Source organism: Melanotaenia boesemani, chromosome 13 (genome assembly GCF_017639745.1).
Source record: "Melanotaenia boesemani isolate fMelBoe1 chromosome 13, fMelBoe1.pri, whole genome shotgun sequence".
Lineage (NCBI taxonomy): Eukaryota > Metazoa > Chordata > Actinopteri > Atheriniformes > Melanotaeniidae > Melanotaenia > Melanotaenia boesemani.
Window position 1 is genome coordinate 30,508,526 of NC_055694.1, and position 24,122 is coordinate 30,532,647.

At 44.6% G+C, this 24,122-nt stretch overlaps 1 protein-coding gene across 3 annotated transcripts in view; it reads right to left on the reverse strand.

Moving 5' to 3' along the window:
• Nucleotides 1–11,107: 11,107 nt before the first annotated feature.
• itpr3 (inositol 1,4,5-trisphosphate receptor, type 3) overlaps nt 11,108–24,122 on the reverse strand; it is a 101,121-nt gene continuing 88,106 nt past the window's right edge. For all 3 annotated transcript variants that reach the window (XM_042004371.1, XM_042004369.1, XM_042004370.1), the window contains 16 exons: nt 23,807–23,917; nt 22,729–22,824; nt 22,552–22,653; nt 22,342–22,425; nt 22,024–22,134; nt 20,497–20,689; nt 20,297–20,416; nt 18,602–18,777; nt 18,201–18,365; nt 17,934–18,123; nt 17,721–17,825; nt 16,826–16,944; nt 14,143–14,308; nt 13,896–14,056; nt 13,649–13,810; nt 11,108–12,046 (listed from right to left, as the gene is read on the reverse strand). In XM_042004371.1, coding sequence (XP_041860305.1) covers nt 11,930–12,046; nt 13,649–13,810; nt 13,896–14,056; nt 14,143–14,308; nt 16,826–16,944; nt 17,721–17,825; nt 17,934–18,123; nt 18,201–18,365; nt 18,602–18,777; nt 20,297–20,416; nt 20,497–20,689; nt 22,024–22,134; nt 22,342–22,425; nt 22,552–22,653; nt 22,729–22,824; nt 23,807–23,917 — 2,178 coding nt within the window. In that variant the 3' untranslated portion in view covers nt 11,108–11,929. The remainder of the gene's footprint in view (nt 12,047–13,648; nt 13,811–13,895; nt 14,057–14,142; nt 14,309–16,825; nt 16,945–17,720; nt 17,826–17,933; nt 18,124–18,200; nt 18,366–18,601; nt 18,778–20,296; nt 20,417–20,496; nt 20,690–22,023; nt 22,135–22,341; nt 22,426–22,551; nt 22,654–22,728; nt 22,825–23,806; nt 23,918–24,122) is intronic.

Consider the following 24,122-nt stretch of genomic DNA (forward strand, 5'->3'; position numbering starts at 1 on the left):
TGGACTGTACTTATATAGCACTTTTCCAGTCATGGTTACTACTCAAAGCACTTCACGCTACATATTACATTCACTCATTCACACCCCAATAAACACATCAGGAGGCAAACTGGGGTTCAGTGTCTTGCCCAAGGACACTTTGGCATGGAATCAGGGGAAGCCTGAAATTAATCTACCAACTTCCCGGCTGGTGGACAACTGCTCCTCCTTCTGAGCTACAGCCGCTGGTTTATCGTTTTTATAAAAAAAATATAATAAAGCAGCTGCAGCCTTCTGAGAGTGAACAGCCAATCAAAATCAGTCACTCTGTAAAAATACCTGAATCCCATCAGAGGTGACCCTGACCACTAAAACCAGTAAAACCAGGTATCTGGGTCACACATACAGACTGTGTGTGTGTCTGAGTTTATCAGGGTCTGTAAATAGTGTTTATTGTTCTCTGCAGTGTGTGTGATGTAACATATATGAAGTATACATGTCTGACCTAACTCATTGTTCCTATTTGTTTCCAGAATAACAGCTGATGTTATTGTGATATCTATGGTCTGTGTGTGTGTGTGTGTGTGTGTGTGTGTGTGTGTGTGTGTGTGTGTGTGTGTGTGTGTGTGTGTGTGTGTGTGTGTGTGTGTGTGTATTTGCGTGTGTACGCCTGCCAGAGGATTTAAAGCTTTGGTGTGGAGCCTCATGTGAATGCCGACCAGATTCTGCCTGAACAATCCAGCTAATTCCTGTGTGCGAGTGTGTTGTTGGATTACTCGTGTGAGTGAAACATGTGTTCTCATGGTCGCACTATGTGGACTGGTCTGTGGGATTGACAGCTGCCTCAGTAGAGGGTCAAGACAAGGGTGTCACCAGGAAATGGACCAGAGTCAACGTCAGTGTTTAATCCAGAAAACAACAAACTGTGTCCCTGCTGCTGACAGTGACGTCGCTACATAGCAACTAGTGTGCCTCTAGAGAGAGAGTGGCGCCACCGGAAGCTCAAAACGCTTGCCGATCACGTGGTCCATGTAGCCTCCAAAAGTTCCAGGAAGTGCTTGGCGGCCAATACAAAACAATAGGAAAACTACGATAATCGGTAAATAATGATCAATGAAGGCTTTGCTCTGCAATATTTTTATAGTTGTGTTCATTGATATGAATCATCAAAGTTTTACTAAACCTGTTTGACATCAACAGCAATGTAAATCATAATATTTTCTGTTTTTTTAACTTTAACTTTCAGACTGAGGCATACCAACAGGTGAAGACAATGATTTATCAAGTGACTACACAATAAATCTAGGCTCACAGCATAATGATAACTGTTCTTACAGGAAATCTATATCCAATAAATAAAATTTAGATCCCCAATTCATTTCAAATAAATGGGTTATCTATTCTTACATATTAGTATCTACTTGTGTGAATTGCTTTTAAGTCTTAAGACTTATTTTGACTGAGGCAGACTGACTCACAATATAATGTGTTCTTACAGAAAATCCATGGCAAATAAATAAAATTTTGATTTCAATTCATGGAAAATACATGGCTTTCTATCACTATTTGTTAACTATCCCAAGACTTACTCCCTACATATACATAATAAATCAGACAAACACCCTTTGTTTTCCAAATGCATTTAATACCTAAAAGAATTCCTTTACAATAAAACTCGACTAGATCAGCATGTCTAGTCATTTCTTTTCTCTGCTATCCTTGAATACAGTCTTCACCATGGTATGCTGTGCTGCATGGGGATGCTCCAATCGCTCAGAGAAAGGCGTGCGTATGTATGGCTTCCCCAAAGACAGGGACAGAAGGAAAATATGGATGGCCAAAGTCAGCAGGATACATCTGACCACCATCAGGGACTGTGAAAACAAAAAATATGTGAAGTAATCATATTAAAACAATGCATTACACATTTTCAAAGACCATATCATTGGGAAGTTTATTTTTAAATTAAACACATCACAGGGAGATTTATATGGTTGAGGTTGCAGAATATAGAAAAAAAGACAGGAAACAACACTTAAAAGTGGCCAAAGCAGGAAGGTGAAGAAGAACAGTATCCCAGTTAACAGCAGGCAACCCCAGAACTGATAATACAACATAATTAATATATAATAGTATAATATATAGTGAATATATATGACTGAACTTTTCACCCTGCAATATCAAATGACAGCCCTAATATTGTATAATTGTATGGGCTGTACTATTCGACAAAACAGCTCACTTTCTAGTTATTATGTAAAATGAACGGTGTAATTATTGGTCACACATTATGACCCACATACAGAATCATCTTCATATCTTTGTCCATAATTCCACAGCCTTATAAATATATTAAAATTAAATAAAAATGTAACTACAATCGCTCTCCCTACACATTAACCTCGCTATCAACGGTGTTGGATCAATTTATATTGACGAACAGAATTTACATTCATCAGCCTGTGGCATCTGCTGCTATCAGTGTGCTAGTGTAAGAGTGCGGGCGCGAGTGTGACGTAAAAGGAACGCTACATTGGTGGCAGCGGTAACCGGAGTGAGTCCTGGCTTTTGGAGCAGTTTCTCTTTTGACAATTGCTGAACTTTCTAGTCGGTCCTGCTAGCCGGCTAGCTGTACACGTGTGGATTGGAGCGGCATGTTTAGAGTGAAGCGCGACAGTACGGACTGGGACATGGATGAGGATTATTTCGGAGGTACTGCTACATGGACTGATGGCGTGAGTGGCCTGAGAGTTGAGCTCCCGCCGCCGTTTCGTGGAGACGGTGAGAGACCGTTTGCTACGTGGGTGAAGCAATTTGAAGCCGCGGTCCGTGCCCAGACGAGGGGGACTAGAGGCGGGAAGTACGCTGCTGTCTTGGGGAATCTGCTACCTACGAGGCTGGATGGCGCGGCTTTCCTGTTGTGGGACAGTCTGCCGCCGGATGTCCAATGTGACTATGAACGAGTGAAAGAGAGGTTGAAAGACGCCTTCGGTCAAAAACAGTTCCTCTTATACTTCCAGACATGCATATCTGCACGTCCCCGTCAGCCGGAAGAGAGTTTGGAGGTCTATGCAGCTGACATCTCCAGGCTCGTGGCTGAGGCTTTTCCTGACTATGACAGAGCTGCCAGGGATGGTGAGACTTTTAGACTTTTTCTTGCTGGGCTCGACCCTGCCCTCCAGGCTAAGTGCCACGAGCAGGGGGCGACTGACGTGGAGGAGGCATTGACTATAGCGGGCCGCTGTGAACGGGCCAGGCAGGCTCTGAAGGCTGGGTTGCCCTTCTCTAACCCACATCCTGCTGTTGTGGCCGCCCTCAATCCAGCGCCGCCTAGTGTCGTGGACTGTAATGCTGACGCCACGGAGAAGCTTGTGCACGCAGTGGAGAGACTCACCTCACGGATGGACACTTTACAAACTGAGGTGAGGGATTTGAGAGCACAAGCCCGTGGGACTGAGTGTGGTGGTCGTGGCTCCCCTTTTCCTGGGACTCATCAGCGGAGCCCGGGGGAGCGCAGAGAGCAACGGCGTGCCTGTCACTGCGATTGTGGTGGGTTTGGATGCAGGTCCGCCTTCAGAGACTTCCGGACGGATGTCCACGCGAGAGGCCGGTCCCCACAACGCAGGCTTCAGGGCGGATACGGCGACGCAGAATGGTCTCCACGAGAACGGGGCACCCGCGACACCGCTGCTGGCTTCTCGCCATGCCGGCTGGATGGCGAGGATCCTAGGGGGCCATTCTTTGCGGAGGAACGTCAGCCGCGGCGGGGAGTGAGGTTTCTATCTCCCTCCCGCCGATCCCCATCACCATCCTCACACAGACAGGAGCAGGGAAACTTCCAGTAGCTGGCATCGAGACCCGGATGCCAGTGTCTCCACCACAGGGTCACAATGACAACTCTGCGGTGACTCAAGACCCACAGAGGGACTGTTCGGTGGGTGAGTCCCAGGCCACAGCCTATGTTAAAGGACTGGTAGAGAGCATTGATGTGACTGTGTTGATTGACTCTGGCTCTAATGTTTCTTTGATTTCTGAGGAGTTCAGAATGTCCGTTCCGGCTTTACGTAAACGTGTTTTGAATACACAGTATATGTATGCACGTGCAGTGAATGGACAGTTACTGGACACGTTAGGTACTGTGGTCCTTCCCATACAGTTGGGGGGCAGGTCTTATGAGCAAACTGTACATGTTGTGCGGGGGGCCACACAGACTATTTTGCTGGGTTTTGATTTCATGCGGCAGACACATGCAGTTTTGGATGTGGGTCGTGGGCTCCTCTGCATTGGTGATGTTAACATTCCTCTCTTGCAGGTTACAGATTTTATTCCAAAATGTTATAACATCTCTATGTCTACTGATGCTACTGTTCCGCCCTTCAGTGAAATGATTGTCCCTGTTCAGGTGGAGCCCTCCCGTAGCGCGGGCCCAATTATTGACTCGTACCTGGGCTATTTAGAGCCTGAGGTGCGTGACAGCATGGGCCTGGTGGTTGCACGCACCGTAGCACCAGTGAGGAATGGATGCACTGTGGCACGGCTGCTCAACCCAACCAACCGGGAGCTGCAACTGCGCCCGGGCTCTCACCTGGGTGTATTTCATCATGTGAATGAATGTGACATACTTACCCCTGCCGAGACTTTTGGCTCTTCACGAGTGGATGCCCCCTTACCTGATGTGACCGATTGTCCACTGTCTGATGATCAGAGGCAGCAGCTGCAAGCCTTGCTGGGGAAGCATCAGGGGGTGTTCAGCCCGGCGCGGGGTGGAACAGGCAACCCCGCTCTGACCAAACACCACATTCAAACTGGTGGACATCACCCAATAAAGCAACGGGCCTACCGCACTTCCCCCGACAAGCGGAGGGAAATAAACAGGCAGGTCCAGCGCCTTTTGGGGGATGGCATTATTGAGGAGAGCTGCAGCCCTTGGTCCTCTCCTGTGGTTCTTGTGAGGAAGAAGGATAACACATGGAGATTTTGTGTGGACTATAGGGGTCTTAATGCTGTGACAATAAAGGACTCCCACCCGCTGCCGCGGGTTGATGATACACTGGACGCCCTAGCAGGGGCCACCTGGTTCAGCACCCTGGACTTTTCCGACGGTTACTGGCAGGTGGAGGTGGCGCCAGAGGACCGCGAAAAGACTGCGTTCACCACTGGGCAGGGCCTCTACCAGTTCAGATCCATGCCCATGGGGCTCACAAATGCGCCGGCGACATTCCAGCGGGTTATGGAGCTGGTGTTAAAGGGGCTGCCATGGCACATCTGCATGGTATATCTTGACGATATACTGATTTACAGCAGGTCATTCGGGGACCATCTTTCAGCTCTGGGGGAGGTCTTCACCCGAATTGGAGCAGCGGGGCTGCGGCTGAATGCCAGGAAGTGCCACCTGGCCCGTGACCATGTGGTGTTCCTTGGGCACATCATCTCTGCTGAGGGGCTTCGCCCGGACCCCAAAAACACAAGCAAGGTCAAGTCATGGCCTATGCCAAGGTCTGCTACTGAGGTGCGTGCCTTCCTGGGTCTCTGTTCCTACTATAGAAGGTTTGTAAGGAGTTTTGCCCAGCGAGCAGCCCCCCTCAGTTACCTCACAGGCAAGGACGTTCCATTTCAGTGGACTGCAGATTGCCAGGGGGCGTTTGAGTCCCTGCGGGATGCCCTCTGTGCAGAACCCATTATGGGTCATCCAGACTTCACCCACCCTTTCATGCTATACACCGACGCTTCCCAGGTGGCTGTGGGGGCAGTGTTGGCACAGGATGTTGGTGGTCTGGAAAGGGTGGTGGCTTATGCCAGTCATTCCCTCACAGCGGCTGAACGACGATGGTCTACGTATGACAGGGAGCTGTGGGCGATAGTGTGGGCTGTTCGTCATTTCCGACACTATCTGGGTCTTCGCCCATTCACCATTGTTACTGATCACCGGCCGTTGTTGGGCCTACGGCGGCTTCCCATTGACAATGACAGAACGGGGCGCCGCAGCCGCTGGGCCCTGGAACTGGACCCTTATGACTGGGTGATTGTGCACAAGAGTGGGAATCAACACACGAACGCGGATGCTCTTTCACGCAGACCCGACCACGGAGCAGAGTTGGTGGACGATCATGCCCCTGCTGCTGCTCGTGCTCTTGTGCACACAGGTACCCAAACAGGTATAGACAGTTGCCCCAGCACCGTGTGCGCCATAGAGACTCCCACCCCCACCCCAGCCCCTGCAGCGGATCCGAGTTCAGGCCCCGGCCCCCAAGCGTGTGTAGACCGGGCCTTGCTCTATACTCTGTCACACAATGGCTCCAGTGTCAGGGAGCTCCAGCAGAGTGACACTGACATTGGACAGGTGTTGGCCTGGCTGGAGGAGGGTCAGAGACCCCCAAGGTGGAGGTTAAGGGATGCTGGTCAGGGTTTGAGGAGACTTTGGCATGAGTTTCCCCGGCTGGTCTTCGTTGACGGGCTGTTGTGCAGGGTTGTTGGGCTGTTGGATGTGGGGCGAACTACGCAGGTTGTGGTTCCTGCTGTCCTGGTTCCTGAGGTCCTCAGACATCTGCACGGCACACCTTTGACGGCTCATCTTGCTTTTGACCGGGTCTTGGCTCGTGCAAGGGGCGTGTGTTATTGGCCGACCATGCACAGTGATGTCAAAGCTTGGTGTGATCGGTGTTATGCCTGTCAACGGAGGAAGTCCCCGGTGCCTCGACATCATGCCCCTATGAGGACCTCGCAGGCAGAGAGGCCCTTCCAACGTGTTGCAGCCGACATACTTGAGTTGCCGGTCACTTCAAAGGGCAACAGGTATGTTTTAGTTGTGGAGGACTATTTCACAAAGTTTGTTAACCTGTATGCCATCACTGACCAAAAAGCCACCACAGTTGCTGAGTGTCTCTTTCAGGGGTATATCCTGGAGCATGGTGTGATGGAGACGCTGCACACAGACATGGGCAGACAGTTTGAGTCAGATGTGGTGAAACATTTGTGTGGGAAGCTGGGTGTGAAAAAGACTCATACCACACCATACAACCCTAAGTCTGATGGTATGGTGGAAAGATTTAACAGAACACTTGTTGACCAGTTGGCTAAAACGCTTTTGTCTTGTGAGGGGGAGTGGGACTCTTTCCTGTCACAGGTTGCTTTTGCCTACAACACCAGTGTGCACTCCAGCACTGGGTTCACACCATACTTCCTCACACATGGCAGGGAGGCCCGGACACCGGTGGATGTGGTGCTGGGGCCTCTGGTGCATGGTGGGCCTGTGGATGGGTCCCCCGAGGATTTTGCTTGTTCCCTCCTCGGGCGCCTAGACACTGCTTTCCGGCAGACGAGAGACAACAACATTGGGGCAAGCAGACGGCAAAAGGCTTACTATGACACCAAGTCGAGGCACGAACCTTATGAGATCGGGGACCTGGTGTGGTTAAATGACCCCACGGAGAGCCGTCGTAAACTGGCCCCCCACTGGAAGGGACCTTACTTGGTGCAACAACGGCTGGACAGGGATGATGAGGTTGGGGTCACTTATCAGCTTAGTAGCCCATTTGGGGAGGAGGCCCCTCTTCAGACCGTCCATTATGATAGGCTGCGGCGCTACAATCTGCCTGTCTCTTTTCCTTTGGGTGGCCTGTCTGGTAGCCCCCTCTCCCCTTCCCCGCCTGCTGCTCTACAGGGGCAGGCTGCCATGCCCAGTGGCCCTGTGGGTGTTTCTCCCTTTGGTGAGCGCATGGACTGTGATGCTCGTCCTGGTTCAGGTGTTAGTGATTCCCCTGAACAGGCTGTTGCCCTGCCGCGGTTCTCCCGGGTTGGGAGGTCCTCACGGCCCCCTGGCCGCTTTAAGGACTATATCATGGAGTGACTATATATGTTCGCTGGCTCCTTGTGTGTTCTGTAAGGAGGGGCGTGTTTTTATGTTTGCACTTCTTTGGTTGTGTGTTATGCTGTGTTTTGCAGTTTATTGTTTGGTTGCCTTGTGCCGTGTTTAGGCTGTATGTGTTGTGCTTCCTTGTGTGTTGTGAAATGGGGACATTTCTTTGTGTAAGGGGGGACGCATGTAAGAGTGCGGGCGCGAGTGTGACGTAAAAGGAATGCGACGTTGGTGTTGCTTAAAAAGAGGGAAAATGTAATGAATAAACGGAGTGTGTTGCCCATCTCCAAACTGGTGTATGTTCTGAGTTTTTGTCCATAAAAGAGTGACTCTAGACGCCCGTACACCTCGCAACGCTACACTAGCATAAACTTTTATCAGTTTGTAATCTCTAAATATATTAATCTAGACGGTGACAATCCGTCAACATATTTAATTACTCATGTCAAGTTGATTTAGATGCACAACTGATATGGAAATATGACTATTAAAACATCTTACCTTGAAGAAGTGTAGCTCCGACAATCTGCTCCATTGAAATACATTGACCGTCGCTTAGCTTTTGCTAACTTCCGGGAACTTTTGAGGGGCTCCATACACCGCCATTGCTGTGAAAAAACTGAACCATTGCAGTGAACGGAGATGACGCCACTCTCTCTCTAGAGGCACTCTAGTTGCTATTAGAGATAGCAGCAGATGCCACAGGCTGATGAATGTAAATTCTGTTCGTCAATATAAATTGATCCAACACCGTTGATAGCGAGGTTAATGTGTAGGGAGAGCGATTGTAGTTACATTTTTATTTAATTTTAATATATTTATAAGGCTGTGGAATTATGGACAAAGATATGAAGATGATTCTGTATGTGGGTCATAATGTGTGACCACCGCATTTCACACATTTAACACTATAGGCCAGGCCAATAATTACACCGTTCATTTTACATAATAACTAGAAAGTGAGCTGTTTTGTCGAATAGTACAGCCCATACAATTATACAATATTAGGGCTGTCATTTGATATTGCAGGGTGAAAAGTTCAGTCATATATATTCACTATATATTATACTATTATATATTAATTATGTTGTATTATCAGTTCTGGGGTTGCCTGCTGTTAACTGGGATACTGTTCTTCTTCACCTTCCTGCTTTGGCCACTTTTAAGTGTTGTTTCCTGTCTTTTTTTCTATATTCTGCAACCTCAACCATATAAATCTCCCTGTGATGTGTTTAATTTAAAAATAAACTTCCCAATGATATGGTCTTTGAAAATGTGTAATGCATTGTTTTAATATGATTACCTCACATATTTTTTGTTTTCACAGTCCCTGATGGTGGTCAGATGTATCCTGTTGACTTTGGCCATCCATATTTTCCTTCTGTCCCTGTCTTTGGGGAAGCCATACATACGCACGCCGTTCTCTGAGCGATTGGAGCATCCCCATGCAGCACAGCATACCATGGTGAAGACTGTATTCAAGGATAGCAGAGAAAAGAAATGGCTAGACATGCTGATCTTGTCCAGTTTTATTGTAAAGGAATTCTTTTAGGTATTAAATGCATTTGGAAAACAAAGGGTGTTTGTCTGATTTATTATGTATATGTAGGGAGTAAGTCTTGGGATAGTTAACAAATAGTGATAGAAAGCCATGCATTTTCCATGAATTGAAATCAAAATTTTATTTATTTGCCATGGATTTTCTGTAAGAACACATTATATTGTGAGTCAGTCTGCCTCAGTCAAAATAAGTCTTAAGACTTAAAAGCAATTCACACAAGTAGATACTAATAAGTAAGAATAGATAACCCATTTATTTGAAATGAATTGGGGATCTAAATTTTATTTATTGGATATAGATTTCCTGTAAGAACAGTTATCATTATGCTGTGAGCCTAGATTTATTGTGTAGTCACTTGATAAATCATTGTCTTCACCTGTTGGTATGCCTCAGTCTGAAAGTTAAAGTTAAAAAAACAGAAAATATTATGATTTACATTGCTGTTGATGTCAAACAGGTTTAGTAAAACTTTGATGATTCATATCAATGAACACAACTATAAAAATATTGCAGAGCAAAGCCTTCATTGATCATTATTTACCGATTATCGTAGTTTTCCTATTGTTTTGTATTGGCCGCCAAGCACTTCCTGGAACTTTTGGAGGCTACATGGACCACGTGATCGGCAAGCGTTTTGAGCTTCCGGTGGCGCCACTCTCTCTCTAGAGGCACACTAATAGCAACTTGCTAAATTACAGGAACTTTCTGATGGTCAAGTCATCAGAAACGGTCCTGCCTTGTGGGTTGCTGGTTTGGAGTTGGACTAGTTTATCTGTAGCTGAGTTTCTGACTCGCTTCCCTTTTAATTTTGTTGAGTTTACCCTTTGGGTTTCATGTTTGCTTTCTGCTTCCTGTTTGTTTGTACGCCTGCTTCAATTTGCTAATGTGCTTCACTTGCTCCCTATTAGTTCCTCAGTGTATTTATAGCCCTTGGTTTCAGTTTTCCTCTGCCTCGGCCATGTCTTCATATCATGTTGCTGTCTTGATAACGTTGCATTTCCCCAGTTTCAGCTTTCAGAGTCATTTGGTTCTTTGTTGGATTAAAACTGTAATTAGTGTTGCTGGCGGTAGAGTGTGTGTGAAGTGTGTGTGGGCGTGACAAAGTTGTGGAGAAGAACAAATCAGGGTTTAGGTATTAAAAATATCTAAAACTTTAAAAATCTCAGAGCTCCATAAAATCCATCATCACTGAATGGCAAGAATATGGAACCATAACAAATCTGGTGAGACTCCACAAACATCTGGAAGAAGGTCCTGTGGTCAGAGACTAGAAAACAAACCCAACACCTCTCATCCCCACAGGGAAGCATGGTGGTGGCAGCATCATGATGTAGGGATGTTTGGTCAGAATTTGGGGAATGATGGATGGAGATAGATCCAAGGAAATTCTAGAGGAAAACCTGTTTTGATCTTGCTTCTTATTGCATGTATTTGTTTAACCATCTAGATCAGAGGTGCCCAAGTCCAGTCCTTGAGATCTACTATCCTGGAACTTTTAGATGCAACCCTTCCCCAATACACCTGAATCAAATAGATCAGTTCCCTCATCCACATGTCATTCAGCTCTGCAGATATCTGGTAAGGAGCCATTCATTTGATTCAGGTGTGTTGGAAAACCATCTAAAAGTTCCAGGATAGTAGATCTCAAGGACTGAACTTGGGCACATGTGATCCAGATGTTTATGTTGTAAGATACAAACAAAGTCAGACTGTTGGACTCAAACATTTAGTTTTATTCAGAAAGATTTAACTTTCTTTTCACCCTTTAATGCAAACATGTTGGCACCAGAAACCTTCACATGTACATTTTATGACATGTTTAAATTTTCAGATTATCTTGGACACGCCCACCCTCTTAATTTTCTACCCAGCATGCAACATTTCTGGAAAACCGTGATCCCAAACATGACCACTGGGATCTTATTTATTTAATAAATAATAAGTTTATAATAAAATACTTTTGCAGAGTGGTTTCTATAACTCAGAGCTGGACACGCTGCTCTGAGGAATCCATCTAAAAGTAAAAAACTTTCTCTAAACTTGAAAGTTTTTAATATTTAGAGCTGTTTGGAGGTCAGTCCTCCACTCTGCTTCTAAAAGTACTCTGTCATCATCATCAAAGTATCTTCCAGTGTCTTAACTCCACTAGTTTATAGTATTGTGAGACAAACAAGAGTTCTATAAATAAATGCCACAAATCAACCATAAGAACAAAGAATATCACTTAAAAACTAAAATCTCTCCAGTGGAATAAAACTTGGCTTGTTTTCCTGACTACAAACTGAAACAGTAACAGGTGAGAACTGCAGGATTGTTTCTATTTACATCTTCTGTAAATGACTACAGTGAGCTTTTTACACACATTTCAGCAGGTTTTTATGACACTAAGTGGAGATTTTTAGTGTGAAATAGTCTAAACAGCAAGTCCAGAAGGGTTTATATTTGTTTAGGAAAACCTAAACCTGATATTTAGAGTTTTTATAAAACGTTTCTAATGATCAGTCCAGCTGGAAGCTCCAGCCTGTGGATGGTCTTTATGATTTGTAGATCTGGTGGTTTCCTCCTGCAGCACTGGGAGGCAGTGCGGCGCTCCCTCCCGCCTGGGGGTCCACAAATCCCATCCTCTGCCTCCTCTTCCTCTGCTCTGTCATCTGCACACATCACAACACACAGTGAGCCCACAGAGCATGAAGATGTGTTTGTTCCCTCTCATCCTCATGATTTTTCTGCTTGCAAACACTCGAATGAAAACTTTTTTATGTTAAGATGTTACCTGAGATCAACATCAGTTACAGCTGATAAACATGAACGTTCTGTAAATTTGCATCAACTATGAGGGAATTTTCATCTAGTTTTATAAACAGTTTGTAAAAAGATGTCAGAGTTTTGATCCTCTGGACTCTTTTTTTCTTTCAGAACTGCTTTAATTTTTGGTGGCATAGATTTAAAAAGGTGTTGTAAACATTCCTCACAGCTTCATACTGACATGATAGCGTCTCATAGGTGATACGCATCCATGATGGGAATCTTCCATTGCACTACATCCCAATTGCAGTTTTTCCCTTGAAGACCCCTTCATACAACTACCAACACCCCACTCAGAACTTGAGCAGGACTTGGAAAACATTTGGTTGGGAGATCCAGCTGCATCCTGAACCCATGCTAGACCCATGCTAGACCACACACAGGGATACAGCAGAGACGTTGAGGCATAGGTGTGCACGTAACTACGCTACGTCTGGAGAAGCTGTCCTAATCAATAAGGGACCAATCGATAACTTTTTATAACACACACTCCTCACACTTTAACTAAGCTACTAAGAAACTAAGCTGGGTGCAGGTTTACGCAGATATTTTTGCTTTCTTGACACCACATATTTTCCAACACATGCTTATGTGTGTGCAGGCTGAAGAGCTTTTTATTCAGATCAGCCTTTGGCACTTGAGAGTGGTGTCCCTTGTGAAACAAACTGATACGCATATTTTATGTGTACTATATTTTTATTCTTGTTTGATCAACTACGACTATTGTAAAGCACTTTTTAAATACAATTTGATTTGATTTGACCCCAAATCACAGCATCTAACAGGACCTCTTTAAGGAAGCAGAATTTGATCAGAAGTCACTTTGTGATCTCACTGATCAGATCAGCTGTTTGATGACACTCGACGGAGGAGCTCATATCAAAGAGGATATTTAGGATTACTAGTTAAGCAATCATCATTTAGAGGAAATAAATAATACATAAGGATGCTGAGACTTTCTGCTGTGACACCTGCAGACATAAAGCAGTTTCCCTGTTCTACCACCAGATGCGGTGCGTACGCAGGTCAGAGATGTTCTGATGTTTTACTACATTTCTACGTACAAGATGGTAAATGACAAACTTTGTGGGAAAATATGCAAAAATCTGTGTGTAAGCACGGTGATAAATGAGGGTCCTGGAATGTATATAATAGATGTGAATGTGCCATCAAAATGAGTCAGAAGTCAGGGTTTTACGGGTGGAAATGGATGCAGTGCACACTCCACCTGTCTGATTCTTCTAACAGGTGGAGTTTGTGAACCTTTTCCACATTTATTCTTTGATTTTATGAAAACTGCTGATTATTTTCTACCAAAAGTAACGTGAGAATGTGGGAAACTACTCTGTTAAGCATCATGTTCTCGTTGTGAGCTGGACTATGTTCTTGCTCAAGGACACATCATCAGGCTGGAATTGAACCGACGACAGCGGGTACGACATGGTTACCTGCTCTTTCAGCTCTGTCAGCTGGCCGGTCAGAGTCGTCACCACCTTCATTGTTGATGCCAGTTTGTCCTGCAACATCCTCATCTCATTCTGCTCCCCGTCGCCGTCGGTTACCACCAGTGACATCGCCTGCATCCGTGGAAACCAGTCCAGGTTGTTGTTCTACAAGAAAGCACAAGGTATCAATGTGTGTGTGCGCCTGGAGGTATGTGGGAGTGTTTCTGTAAAACGGTGAAACATTTCCTACGTTGATCATGTGCGCCACGTAGCTCTCGGGTCCCGTGTAGTCCGTCTTGTTCTTCTCACGCAGCAGGACGATGAAGTACAGGTAGTTCCAGATGTTATGCTCCACTGTGATGTGCTCTTCGAACGACACCGTCTTGTTGTCGAACTTGTCCCTCTCCAGACCTGCAGACACACACACACCTGATCATTTTCTTCTGAAAGCTGATTGGCTGCTCTGCTCGACCACTCCGGGTATAACCTGAACGTACCGCAGATGAAGCATGTCGTCTTCAGTATCTCCTCCTTCTTCTGTTTCTCGCTCCTCAAGTCGGCGAACGTGTCGATGATGACGCCAAAGATCAAGTTGAGAACGATGATGATGACGATGAAGTAGAAGAGCAGGTCGTAGATCACGCGGGCGGGAAACAGTGGCTCCTGAAGACAGAATTCAGTTTTCATCCTCAGTTTTCAATCAGACTCTGCAGCTCGTAAACATGGAGCAAGAACTTTTCTGATGAGCAAACCTAAACATTTCACTGTTTCTATTTTCACCAGGAAGTCACAGAGAGGTCAGATGTGCTTTTTGTAAGGGAGACTTTAACAGTCAAGTCTTGTTAATGGTGGGAGCCTTACACCTGATAAGGAGAAACTGGGTGGATTTATATTTAGAAAACTAAGTAGTCCTAGTCCAAATCAGTTAACGTGAACATTACTGGTATTATAGTCTGTGCTGTTATTGTGTAAAGTTTCATTAGGCAGTCCTAAACCATTAATTAATTTTGTTGATTAAACTAAATTAATTCAGTTTAAATGTTTTCAAAATAATTTATATATAAAAAAAACTTCTAAAGTAAATCAAAAACAATGTCTGTAGCTTCTTCTTCATCTTAATTAAACCAAAGGCAGTTTAGAAATTAGTTGTAACAGCTGTTTTTACTTTAAAGTTCAGAAGAATGTGCTGAAAGTGAAGCAGGATGTATGTGAATAATTTGGGAACACTAGAGGGTCTGACAGCGGTGCAGACCTGTGCTACAGGTTTACCAGCATTAGTGAAAGCGTCGCTAACACTGTGCTAACACTGTACTAACACTGTGCTAACACTGTACCAACACTGTGCTAACACTGTACTAACACTGTACTAACACTGTGCTAACACTGTACTAACACTGTACTAACACTGTGCTAACACTGTGCTAACACTGTACTAACACTGTACTAACACTGTGCTAACACTGTGCTAACACTGTACTAACACTGTACTAACACTGTGCTAACACTGTGCTAACACTGTACTAACACTGTACTAACACTGTACTAACACTGTGCTAACACTGTACTAACACTGTGCTAACACTGTACTAACACTGTGCTAACACTGTACTAACACTGTACTAACACTGTGCTAACACTGTGCTAACACTGTACTAACACTGTACTAACACTGTACTAACACTGTGCTAACACTGTGCTAACACTGTACTAACACTGTACTAACACTGTACTAACACTGTGCTAACACTGTACTAACACTGTGCTAACACTGTACTAACACTGTGCTAACACTGTACTAACACTGTACTAACACTGTGCTAACACTGTACTAACACTGTGCTAACACTGTACTAACACTGTGCTAACACTGTGCTAACACTGTACTAACACTGTACTAACACTGTACTAACACTGTGACATTCACCCGTCATGCTCCTCAAGCTGCAGCTATGAGCAAAACAAGATTCCCAAGTCTTCCTTCACCTTCTTCATGTGAGTCCCACTGTCATGTAGCTAGAAGAATTTTCAAGAATTTTACTCAGATGGAACAGATAAACAGATAGAAGCAGCAAGGCTAAATTAAACTTAGAGTTTTTGCACTGCTAGGTGCACTGCAGGTGTGTTGTATGCATAAAAATATCAGCATCTGACAGTATGAAGCCAAACAAGTTATAAGGCTACTTTCAGCCTGTTGATTACTTTAGAAACGGATGACTTAACTGTCATATATAGCAATGTTTTTTTTTCTTTTACTAAAACAGCATCAGTCTCATTGGAAGCTAAACTCACAAGTAAATTGCAGAGTTTCCTGGTTTAAAACATCTCACGCTATAGCAGAGGAGTTGATTCCTTCTGCCTCTGACATGGTTTCAACTAGAGTCAACAATGAAGCACAAACTAAATAAACTAAAGACTATTTCATGGCACATTTCTTCATATGTATTTTTGTAAGCATTGGGGTGCATGTGGTAGTGGAAGTGACATTGTTGTTGTGGCCCTGCAGAAACCACTGCACTGGAGCAACTTCTCAGTGTTCCCTTCAGTTTGCTGGAAGTTTTCCTGGAAAAGTTTTTTAGAGCTGGAATCAAACATTTCACCACAGGTACGACATGATTTCTGGTTCTGGCTGCTAGCTCCAGAGTTTCTGTCCCACTGTGCTGAGACAGACATCTTTGTAAGCAGCAGAGTCTTTGCTTTCATACGACAGCTTGTTTGTGTGGTTTGCTTGAAGTGGAGAAACTAGCAGAAGCTCTGAAGTGGACAGAGCACAAAGTCATCACCAGTCAACAACATATTTATTTGTTGATATGAGTGTTTACGAAAAGCTACCTGACTAACACATGTAAGCAGTAAAACTATTTTATGAGCTCAAAAGAAAAACAAACTGGTGGAAATGATTTCAACATTTTAAATTAATTTCTTTTAGAATTAAGCTGTTTTGTTGAACTACCTTAATTCACAAGTTGGACTAATAATTGTATTACGTTAAAATGATAGTAATACCTACATTTAACCAGGAAAATGCCACTGAGATTAAGATTTTTAAGGGAGCCCTGGTCCAGAGTGGCAGCAGGAGCTCCAGCAGTTACAGGGATTACATGAACCAACAGGCTACTGAAAGCAAGCCCCTCAGTGGCTCAGTGGGCTCATACGGAGCTGAACGGAAATACTCGTCCTTACGTTCTTGGATGGTTTGCGGAGAACGTCTCCGACTCCTCCTCCGTTCCTCAGGCCGTGGTTCAACACGGTAACGATGCACATCAGCAGAGTATCGCAGGCCCGCTCCGAGTCAGACTCACCTGAAAACATTCATCATCATCCTCATCATAATCATCTTCATCACCATTACCATCATCATCCTCACGATTATTTTCATCCTCAATCTTATCATCGTCGTCCCCATCATTCTCATCTTCCTCCTGATTGTCTTAATCTTCTTCCTCATCATCATCCATATCATTGTCATCCTCATCCTCATGATTATCTTCATCATTATCATTTTTATCTTCATCATCATTACCGTCCTCATCATCCTCACAATAATCTTCATCTTCATCCTTATCATCAGTCATCCTCATCATCACATTCATCCTCCTTCCACTCATTATCTTCATCCTCATCATTATCACTATCCACATCATTGTCATCCTCCTCCTCCTGATTATCTTCATCTTCACCATCATTATCATCATCATCTTCATCATGATCCTCATCATCATTTTCTTCTTCATTCTCATCCTCATCCTCACTGATCATTGCAGTTTCCAGTTCGTCTTGTATAAAAATAAACACGTAATGTGTTTGAAAAGTTCAGAAGAAGAAGAATTTTTTAAATTAACTTATAAAAAAAGTTAAATCATGTTTCTGCTCCAACACCGTTCGGTCACACTGAGATTTATTTAGCTCGGCCAAATTAGCTGGTCTTTATTAACACCGACTGTAACACAATAAAAGCAAACGGTGAATTTCTGCACCTCTAACACCTCCAAAGCTCATCAAACAATCTGCTGCTAAAAAGACAAAACAATAACGACCCAGATCAGCTGTGAGAGGAGCTTATCTCTGCAGCTCATACCTTCCTCCTCTGAGATGACTTTTAGTTTTGTCTCGGCGGTACAGCTGACTCCGTCTGCAGAGCACGACTTGAGAAAATCCTCAGAGGCTTCACTCTGTTCAGGAGCTGATAAAAAAAACAAAAAAAAAACTGCTGACTCGCAGGTGCAAACAGATTCTGTAGGTAACCAGATTTGTTTATACATCAGGTGTCCATCCAGACGTGTGACCGTACCTGCAGCAATGCGCAGCAGTGGGTCCACCTCCATGATGAAGTCCTCTTTCAGGCAGAGGAAGCCTACGATGGAGAAGAGGTAGACGAGGATAAGAGCAAGTAGCGCCGTCAGCAGGATGGAGCGGCCGTTACGAGTTACACTCTTTATCACGTTGAACAGAGTCTCCTCCCGGTAGATCAGGTCGAACAGCTGCACAGATAGCAGACACAGTTCAGCTACAGGAACAGGACGGATATGGCTGAGATGATCACAGGTTCACCATTTACCAGGATGCTGTAGAAGAGCTCATGAACAAAGAGTCCCAGAGTGGAGGTCAGGACATACACCAGGTGATAGAGGAACTCCACATCCATCATCATGGCCTTGTAGCCCATAATGAAGGTCCCGTTGTTCCCCACAAAACTCACCACAAACACCACCTTGTTGAGGAGCTGGAGAAGAGCAGGAAGGGACGGTGCAGGAGATGATCAGATTCAGCCAAATTCCTAATCCCTCCACTCAGTTATTCTCTAAAGGTTGTTTATCATGCAGTTTCAGAGGAATGTCCTTTCTTTAGAGGATCCAGGAGCAGCCACGATAAGCTTTGCTCCTGGATCCACAAAAGAAAAAGTAGACCTAGAACATATTGCAAATAGAGGTAACACAGGAGGTGAAGTTCAGCTCTTACGTTGAGCGATCCCAGCAGGATGAGCGTGTTCCCGATGCCCAGGTGGTAGATGGACCTGACTATCAGAGCCAAGGTGAGCGGCTGCAGGCCGTAACGCTGAGAGAACAGACCCAAGACGGAGAGACCGGCCATGATCCAGAACACCATCAACAACATGGAGTCATCAATGGCCCCCACTGAGGAGGAGGAGAAAGCCATCATACACAGAACAGACTTTTATCATTGACGATCTGAACAGTTTTGGATCTGATGCCAATGAACAAATCAACTGGATCTGGACCATTAAAGGGCTTCAGCATTTATCAGCATCACTTCCTCAGCCGACCATCTCACAGCAGCAGAACTTCTGATGCCATCAGAACTTCAGGCCCTAGGTTCTGTGTAGAGGCTTTGATGGGGAACCTGCTGTCTAAGTTAAATCATAAAAATGTGTACATATTCTACAGATAAGCTACAATTCACAGCAGAAGTTCAGTTACCATGAAGAGTTTATTCATAGAGATTATTTGAATCTTTTAAACAGGAAGTGTGAATTAATCCGTTGAGCCTTGTGCTGATTTTCTAGGGTCCGCTCAAAAACACACTTCCCATGATGAAATAATATTAGTGAATTAGATTTATATCACACTTTTCAAGACACCCAAAGCTCTTTACATTGTGTATCCATTATTCATTCACACACTGATGGTGGAAGCTGCTGCTCAACCACAACCCATCAGGAGCAATTAGAGGTTTAGTGTCTTGCTCAGGGACACCTCCTAATTGCTCCTGATGGGTCGTGGTTGAGTGCCTTGCATGGCAGCTTCCGCCATCAGTGTGTGTGTGATGTAAAGCGCTTTGGGTATCATTCCAGGTACAGTATATATATATATATATATATATATTGTAATAATACTACAATACATAAATACAGACCGTTTACCATTTGCCTCGACATGAGCTCTCCGGCCGGGGGTCAAACCGGCAACCCTTGGCTACAGGACGACCACTCTACCTACTGAGCCATGCCGCACCGAAATGAGTGTATCTCTGCAACCACATGGTCTATTCCAGAGATGCCCAAGTTCGGTCCTCGAGATCTACCATCCTGCAACTTTTACATGCAACCCTTCTCCAACACACTTGAATCAGATGTCATCTGCATGTCATACAGCTCTGCAGAGGCCTGGTAACGAGTCAGTCATTTGATTCAGGTGTGTTGGAGAAGGGTTGCATCTAAAAGTTGCAGGATGGTAGATCTTGAAGACCGGACTTGGGCATCCCTAGTCTATTCAAATACTTTTGGAGTCATAAATATGAAAGATGTGTAAATATCAGCATATGTGTTACTGGTGGAGATTAAATGAAGATGGCACATAGCACAAACACTTTCAGGATGAATATGTCTTTGGAATGATGCAGCTGTAGCTGTAAACCTCTGTAAATCAGATCATAGAACAATATGTGAACATTATCTCTGCAAAGGACTACAATAAAATGAAGCAGAAAAAAATAGTCCCCCAACGTGGGACCTCAGGTTCTGGTAGGTCAACTCTGTTGTAGTTTTACAATTTTGTTCTGAGGACGAATCAGAAAATGTGTGTCCGCTCTTTATCCCACAGAGGAAAGTTCGTACGAGTGTTTGCAGCTAAATCTTTATTCTCTGATGCCATAACAAAGTTTGACTGGAGTGGCGGTCCTGACTTTCAGGAGTACCTTGACCGGAGTCGTAGGGGTAGAAAAAGACGATGATAAGGTTGATGAAGAGGGCCAGTTTGAAGGAGATGGTCCCCCACAGACTCATCCTCCTGGAGAACCAGTACAGTACCGGCATACCTGCACACACACACAAATGTAATACACTTGTTACACACAGAGCAGCTTTATCACATCTTTGTGTGTATGCGTGCACTCACTCCTCAGCTTCTTCTGCCACTCCATCTCTCCGTGCAGGAAGGAGGTTTGCTCAAAGTAGTGTGTGACCTTTGACCCCTGCTCGTCCTGCTCGGTGGTGGCGAAAACTCTGACCTTAGACTCCTCGGTCAGAAACTCACAGATCGGGTGAACCGGAAACACGATCTGCTCCATGCTGCGGTCCTCACGAACAATCTGGACACATAGATAAAACGTTCACCATCCACAGAAGAACAAACTTCTACCACACATCTGATCATCTAACCTTCTCTCAAACCGTTTCTACAGAGAAAAGCGAAAGAAAATATTTGTCAGTAGGAATCAGTTGTGAGGCACGGTGGTGGAAGTGTTATGGTTTGGACTCCCTTTACCTTCTAAAGATGCTTAATCACTGAGACCACCTGTGTGAACCTTTACCTGGAGGTGGAGCCTTCAGTAGGATCATCATCTTCAAGTGTTTTATAGTGCTTCTCATTCACATCAACACCCTTAAGTCACCTCTCATACTACACACACACTCAAAGTCTACATCGTCAAGTCCATCTGTTGCACTGCTTGTTAACATAAATATCTAACCAGCCAACCACAACGCAGCAACTCAATACATTCAGATGGTTGGGTCAAATTTAGTAGAAGCAAAATAAAAGCCTTGGATCAAAGCTTCAGGCTGCTGCTGGTGTAATGGTAGGGGATATTTTCTTGGCCCACTTTGGACCCCTTACTACCAACGTGGCCTGGTTTAACCACCACAGCCTTCTTGAGTATTGTTGCTGACCATGTCCATCCCTTTATGACCACAGTGGAGCATCTTCTGATGCTACTTCCAGCAGGATAATGCACCATGTCACAAAGCTCAGATCATCTCCAGCTGCTTTCTAGAACATAACGATGAGTTCTCTGGACTCCAACGTCCTCCACAGCCACCAGATCTCAGTCCAGTAGAGCAGCTTTGGGATGCGGTGGAACGGGAGATTCTCACTATGGATGCAGCCGACAAACCTGCAGCAGCTGTGTGATGCTGTCATGTCAATATTGAGCAAAACCTCTGAGGAAGGTTTCCACCACCTTGATTAATCTATGACACCAAAAATTAAAGCAGTTCGGAAGGAAAAGGGAGTCTGACTTGGTACTTGCAAGGTGGATCTGATGAAGTGGGAGTAAATATATGTGAAGCCTTTTTTCTCTAAATCCCACAGCAATGAGCTCATCAGAGGGTAATGTTGGGGTTGAGTGTCGGGGCCTGAGGGTTAAACCATCAGTCTACTAACAACAACTTCTGAACATCCAGTTTAACACCTGAACCACACCTGGCGTAAAGCACAACCACAAAGAGATCACACAAATGTATCATGTAGACGTCTATCACCTTTATCTGTAGGAAATGTTTAAAAGATGATTATTTATTTGCTTGTTAAAGATTTTTAAGGGATTCTGTTTGATATTTATAATCAGATAAACATTAAAAACAGTCTGTCTCACTACAGACATACAGTGAGTAGTACTACATGCAGTAATAGAAGAGGTAGTACCTCTATCTGTGCAGTCAGCTGTTCGTAGTACTCCAGAGGGTCCTGCTCCACCACAGCAGCTGGAGCTGAAGATGTCAACATCTGGGACAGCGGACGGTTGTTCAGGTTCAACTGGAAACGGAAGAATGATAAACATCACTGACATCACAGATGGATGGATGGATGGATGGATGGATGGATGGATGGATGGATGGATGGATGGATGGATGGATGGATGGATGGATGGATAGATGGATGGATGGATGGATGGATGGATGGATGGATGGATGGATGGGTGGAAGGATGGATGGATTGATGGATGGGTGGATGAATGTTTACCATGGAAGAAATTCCCTCCTCTCCTTCTTTACTCTTCTTTTGAGCTTTTAGGAGGTTCCCAAGGACTTTGTTGTGTCTTGCCAGCTAAAAACAAACACACAACCACAAAAGCTTTATTTGCTGCACCATTATCTCATCCAGAGATGTCAAGTCACACATCATGAGCTCATAACCCTCCAGACAGCCAATCAGAAGACTGCATTCAGTTACCTGCTGAGCCAAGATGTAGATGTTGTGTCCCACTTCCCGAGGAGAAACCTCCATCTCCTCACACTCAGTTTCCTGTTGGTAAGCCTTCTTTATTACGTCCACCTACACACACACACAGTTAGATCAGGATCTCAGGCCTTCAGCAGCTCTTTCCTGAACATTTGTCTCAGGACTGACCAGCTCTCGTGGCCGCAGGTTGAACAGGATCCTCTCTGCGTTCTCGCTGTCATGACGACTCTCCATCAGAGCCAGCAGGAGTTTGGAGGCGTTGTCCTGGCAACCAGGTAAGAGACAGACAGTAAAACATCTAGACTGAATCTTATGCTGTTTACGTGAAATGACAGCAGTTCCTGGACTTCAGTAAAATATTCTGAACATGAGCGGAAGATGGGTGTGATCGCTCAAGCCCCACAATGGTAATGCTTGTCACAGCTGTTTCACAAAATACATTTCTTTGCAGACAAATATTAGACATTGTTCAATTATTTTCATGTTTACCTTGCACTTGAAGTGAACACTTAGCAACAATGGAAGGTGATATATATTGTTTAACATGTCTCTCTTGCTTTGAGTTACTTCCCTGGTTGAGGAAAGAAGAGGCAAAGGGGTGAGGAGCCTTTAATGTGGCCGCCGGCTTCCCCTGTGTTTGGTCAAACTGCTATATAAGTTACACTCATGTGTCATTGTGTGAAGTCACTTTTCCTCTGTTCGATTTGTTTGTTAAGTTACATTTTGAGTATTGTTATATTGAGCTAATCTCTTTTATAGGCTGGCTAGTTTATTCATTCTTTTGGACATTTTAATTCATTCTGAGTAGAAAAAAAAAACACAGTTTTGAAATTACTTTCCGTGTCCTCGTTGCTTTACTGCTTGGTCCCTGACAATGGGTTTAGCTGGAGTGTCACACACCACGCTGCCCTCTACAGGCCAACAGCAGCAGCTACATAATTAAAAGTCAGTTATGGCTGTATTTCTGCATCCATGAGGTGAAGCTGCAGTCTCCATGTAAACCAGGGGTGCCCAAGTCCGGTCTTCGAGATCTACCATCCTGCAACTTTTAGATGCAACCCTTCTCCAACACACCTGAATCAAATGACTGACTCGTTACCAGGCGTCTGCAGAGCTGAATGACATGCAGATGACATCTGATTCAAGTGTGTTGGAGAAGGGTTGCATCTAAAAGTTGCAGGATGGTAGATCTCGAGGACCGAACTTGGGCACCCCTGATGTAGACCATGTGGGTGGAGTAGTGTACCTTTAGCTGCAGCACCATCTCCATCTGATAGTGACACAGAGGACTGATGTCATTCAAGATCAGAGCTGTGATGATGTCGATGCCATTGGACTCATGGGTCACGATGCATGTCTGGAACATTTGAAATGATCATCAAGTTATAAACAAACAGAAGCCAGAACCCAAATACAGCAGCACATTTAAGGAGGAAAACTTTCTGACACCTCTACAGCGTAGTTGGGACTAAATTTGGTTGAACACTCCATTAGATTGCCGATGCCCTCGAGCACTATTACTTACATTGTCAGTTCTCAGGAACAGTAGTGTGCAACTTTGT